This window comes from Lynx canadensis, chromosome D4 (assembly GCF_007474595.2).
Source record: "Lynx canadensis isolate LIC74 chromosome D4, mLynCan4.pri.v2, whole genome shotgun sequence".
In the NCBI taxonomy this organism is placed as follows: domain Eukaryota; kingdom Metazoa; phylum Chordata; class Mammalia; order Carnivora; family Felidae; genus Lynx; species Lynx canadensis.
This window is the reverse complement of record NC_044315.2, coordinates 45,489,218-45,494,528: the sequence shown is the minus strand read 5'-3', so window position 1 is coordinate 45,494,528 and position 5,311 is coordinate 45,489,218. Positions and strand designations below refer to the sequence as shown.

The window sequence follows — 5,311 nt, the reverse complement described above, 5'->3', positions numbered from 1 at the left end:
ACTCTGTTCCTTTTTCAAATCGAATCTTACACCAATTATGGATTCCATCATGATTTCATTTTCCTCTCTCATATAATAAGAGAGTTGACATTGATCTCTGCCTGGATTGGCAGGTAATCATTGTGGAACCATTTCCGGACAGTTGATCCCACCAGTTGAACATCAGATATATACTTTATCCTAAACTTAACTGTCACTGATAACACAACCATTTTGGATATCATGTGTTTTACCAGTCTCGTCCCCAGTTTTCTTCCTTGTTACATTGCCTTTTCTGTACTTATGAATACCTCTTACTTTGTCATAGACAATGTTATGTCTGGACTTCTTCTGTACTGTTCCTTTATTTTTGATTAAATGAAGATTTGATGTTTAGGGAGAGCAATGATTTCAGAAAAATCATAACTTCTTAGACATCATTAAGTAATGAATTTGCAATAATTGTGATAGCCAGGGATGCTTCTGTCATAAGATGAAAAGATGAAAGGTAATCAGAAAATTTCTGTTCTCCAATATCTAATGAGCAAACTTAAAAAGCAAGAGCATCATCAATAAAAGCCAGAATCAAGAAAGGGTATAATTTGGGGATTCAAATGTATGAGAATTTCATAATAAGAATTGTTAGCGAGATTTATGACTGTGATAAAGGATTATGTACTGCATGTAGATTTTACCCAGGAATTTAGATGTTTGATCTTGAATAACTCACTTAACCCCTCTGGATCTCAGTCTCCCCATAATAAAGTAGGTTGGAAATGTTCCTAGAATTGTATTAAATAATCTAGAATATTTCAAAGTACTTAACAGAATGTCTTCCACTGAGTGAGGACTTAACAGGTGCTGACAAGTTTCTTATTTTTTCATATGCATCTACAAGAGGATAGTGAATTGATAGCCTTGTCTCTGTTACTCACTAAAGAATGCTGATAGTCTAAACACACAGAATTGGGAACATGTGAATCTCACTTGTATGTAATTGTATACATGATAATATAATGTACACATTATACATTTTGATACCTAGCACATTCCTTCTTCCACTTTGTTTCCCTGGACCCTATTCTTTCACTCCCATATCATAATATTTCCTTCAGCCCAAGAGTAGGAACCACCCCGCCTGCCCACCCCCCCCACCCCACCACCCCCCCCCCCGCAGTGAGCTCTGCTCTCTACATTCACTCCTCACTAACCTGTCCTGTCCATTCATAGAGCTGCTTCCTCTTCCGTTGTGGTTCCTGTCTGGCAATTTTACTTCCAAGTACAAAGCCACCAACTGAAATCAATAGCTGTGTGAAAGTTCTAGGTTTTTTGCAGACTCTCCTAGGAGAGGCCTTGTTTTCTTCTTTTTCTCCTGGTGGCTATTTTTGGACATGAGGGGATGTCCCTGCTACAATGATGTAATGGTGGCAATAGGGGAAAAGGAAAGAGAAAGGATCATTTTACTCTGTGGCCTGTCATGATATTTACAAAGGAAGAGTGACACCTACAGGCCTAAGAAGGACAAAGATAGTGACCAAGTCTGGAGATCTGGCTTGTGTTCTAAGTGCAAATCTGCAGGAGATTTTTTCTCAAGAGCAAAAAAGTCTCCTATCTGGAAAGAACTGACTCTAATAGTATAATAGGTCAATTTCTGTAGTTTTTATATATTTTTGAAAAAAACCATACTTTTCTTAGAGAGTTGGTAGCTTCACAGCAAAATTGACTACAAGATAAGGAGATTTTTCACATACTCCCTAGTTCTGTATTTGCATAATCTCCCCTATCATCAACATTCCCTCACCAGATGGAACAGTGGTGACAATTGCTTCCAACCTTGGGGCACCTGGGTGGCTCAGTCAGTTGAGTGTCTGACTTTGGCTCAGGTCATGATCTTGTGGTCTGATCTGTGAGTTTGAGCCCCACATCGGGCTCTCTGCTGACAGCTCAGAGCCTGGAGCCTGCTTCAGATTCTGTCTCCCTCTCTCTCTGCCCCTCCCCCACTCATACTCTGTTTCTCTCTCTCTCTCTCTCTCAAAAATAAACATTTAAAAAATTAAAAAAAAATTGCTTCCAACCGTGTAACTGTTAGCTCTTAAAGGTTGTGAACATGTCTTAAATATTTCAATGATCTGTGGCACTCCAAAGCTCAACCTTGGAGCAGTCCAACAAAACCTTATTCCTTAGTATTTATTCTCTCATTGTTTTTCATGAGTATCACACAAGAAGCATTGACGTTGATATCGTGGAAGAGACACAAAATGTCTGCAAGCTCAGTGTGTCAAACATCGGGATAACGGGGCTCTGTGATTGGAGGAGTCTATCTCCATTGATTTCTGGGTCTCAAGGTCATCTTGGGAGAGGTGGCCTTTGCTTACCTGTGAGCTGTCATTGGCTGTCTTGTGGATGTTGCTTGTATCTGAGCCTCAATATTATACAGGTTCTGGGAATTACATAGAAGTAGATCATATTTTATGATTTAATTCTACAAAACCTACCAAAACTTCAATAATTATATCTAGTACTAAACAGAAAAAAAATATTTTGACAGTGCCTTCAAGAGTATCTAGAGGCAGGTGCAGTTAAAACTTATATTCTCATCAACACAGCATTAAAATCCAGGACACTAAAAACAAATGTCAAGTAAATAAGATATTTTTACAATTGCTGTTAGCAATTTGGAATTATTTTAAATATTTGAACACATTGAAATCATTAATATCTCTTTTTAGAAATTGATAATTTGCATATTTGGTTTACATTTTATAATTAATATAAGTAAATACATTATAAGTTACTCATCACATTTAGTTATACATTTAAGCATCAATGGATTTAAAATTTAGCCTGTAGCTTAAAATTTTTAGTCATTATTATCCCTGTACTTACAAAGAATAAAAAGAGTAACTTTACACTCTCTTTTGTATGTACAAAACTCAGATATAAATAGAGTATAAACTATATAGAGAGAGTATAAACTATATATATATACTATATATATAATATATATATAATATATTATATATTATATATTATATATATATGGTATCTGTGCTATTAATATCTTGGATGGTTCAATAAAAAAAAAAAGACTCTGGACACATGGACCAATAATGAAAATAATATATATGGTTGGAAACAGTGCTCTAAACCCGTGTAGAAAGTACATAAAGGAAATCAAAAACAGAAGTGGAAAGTAAGGGCAACCTTCAGAAACTGAAAACTACTATGTTCCCTACTTAAGCCACACGCACAAGGGAAGATGTTCAGAGAACCTAGAGCCACGGGTCACAGAGTCGCCCACCCCAGCCAGGCCAACAGCATCTGCAAGATCCCCAATGGCGCTGCCCTCTTCCTTCTTGGTGGCCCTGGTGGCGCTGGGCTGCAACTCCGTCTGCTCTCTGGGCTGTGACCTGCCTCAGACCCACGGCCTGCTGAACAGGAGGGCCTTGACGCTCCTGGGACAAATGAGGAGACTCCCTGCCAGCTCCTGCCAGAAGGACAGAAATGACTTCGCCTTCCCCCAGGACGTGTTTGGTGGAGAGCAGTCCCACAAGGCCCAAGCCCTTTCTGTGGTGCACGCGACGAACCAGAAGATCTTCCACTTCTTCTGCACAGAGGTGTCCTCGTCCGCTGCTTGGAACACCACCCTCCTGGAGGAATTCTGCACGGGACTTGATCGGCAGCTGACCCGCCTGGAAGCCTGTGTCGTGCAGGAGGTGGGGGAGGGAGAGGCTCCCCTCACGAACGAGGACTCCATCCTGAGGAACTACTTCCAAAGACTCTCCCTCTACCTGCAAGAGAAGAAATACAGCCCTTGTGCCTGGGAGATCGTCAGAGCAGAAATCATGAGATCCTTGTATTATTCATCAATAGCCTTGCAGAAAAGATTAAGAAGCGAGAAATGAGACCTGTTCAACATGGAAATGATTCCCACTGACTAATAATACACACTTTCCACGTGTTCTGCCATGTCAAAGATTCTGATTTCTACTGTAATGGCGACAAGAATGTAGTCAATTTGTCAAATGTTTTCAAGGAGTATTAAGTAACATCATGCCTACTCTACAATCACTAGTTGCTTACAGATGACCATGCTGATGTCTATTTATCTATTTAAATATTTATTTACTTAACTATGTATAATGTATAAGTTATTTCAGGTAATACTATGTGTACCTTTATGTTGCAGTAATATAATAAAATGAATTCTTAATATTTAGTAAGCATATCTTTTTTTATTTCACTTTTACTGCAGGAAGTGTTTGTAAAAAGTACCACCAAGCCTAATGGTGCGACTTGATTGAAAAATGGACAACAAAATTCATTTACCCATCAGATTCTATTAAAATCAGAGGTAACAACTGACTTCCTCTAAGGCAAGTTGTTCGTCGCCCTTAGGACATGGGACACAGTAAATACAGTTCCTGCTGTCTTTATCTTCGATTTTCATAGGGACAGAAATCCAAAAACAATAATCATGCTTAATATTACATTGAAGAAGGGAAAGAAGTGAATTCATTCAACTGATGCTACAGTGAGGAATGTCAGGAATAAAAGTGAAAGCTGTCGGTCTCTTCTACAGTTGACTGGTCGACCTGGAAGTGCCCATACCCGTTGTAGTGGATAGGTGAGCTTGTATTTTACAAAAAACGCCGTGGCTAGAGGTCCATTCTAGTCCTGGGAAGCCAGAAACAAAGGTGGTCATGGGGTGAGACAGTGTAGTGTGACAAAAAGACTTATGTTGATTCTAAGAAAAAGCAGGGGAGAGAAGAGCCACAAAGGATAGGCAGGTATACTGGCCATTCAGTAGAAGGATAACAAGAAAGGATGATGTTGAGTGTGTTTAAGGAAATAAATGTGCTTAGAAAAGCATCAGTGGATTCAAGGGAGATGTGGATTTAACTATCTGCTATATCACAAAAATAGATACCACCCGTGACTTTCAGGAGAACTGGTTTGGTGGAATTAATAAGTAGAAACCACACTGGAGAATGTGGTAACATAAATAAGAGAAGTTAGTTCCTCTGAAGTGGAGAAGAATATAGTGTGGGTTCTCAGAAAATAATGTGGGTTAGTTTTTCTGTGCAGAGTTTTCCCTTTTGTGCCATATGTTTTTCGTGAGTGATTTCATGGATTTAATGTACCAGTAAATCGTATTAATGCATTTAGTATTATATTTCTTTTGAGTCATGACTTACCGAATTACTTAAATTGTTTATCCTTTCTTGGTTATTACTACCTTGTGTATCAGCAAGGTGATCAACCTTAAGAATTCACTAGGCAAGAAGAGATAATTAATTTAATCCTTCATCAAAATATCTATTACCACTGA

The 5,311-nt window shown here is 38.6% G+C and overlaps 1 protein-coding gene across 1 annotated transcript; it reads left to right on the top strand.

Moving 5' to 3' along the window:
• Positions 1 to 3,158: 3,158 nt before the first annotated feature.
• On the top strand, positions 3,159 to 3,884 carry LOC115499556 (interferon alpha-like). The gene has a single exon (XM_030293645.1). It carries the CDS (start codon positions 3,315 to 3,317, stop codon positions 3,882 to 3,884), a length of 570 nt encoding a protein of 189 aa, XP_030149505.1. The 5' UTR covers positions 3,159 to 3,314.
• Positions 3,885 to 5,311: the final 1,427 nt, after the last annotated feature.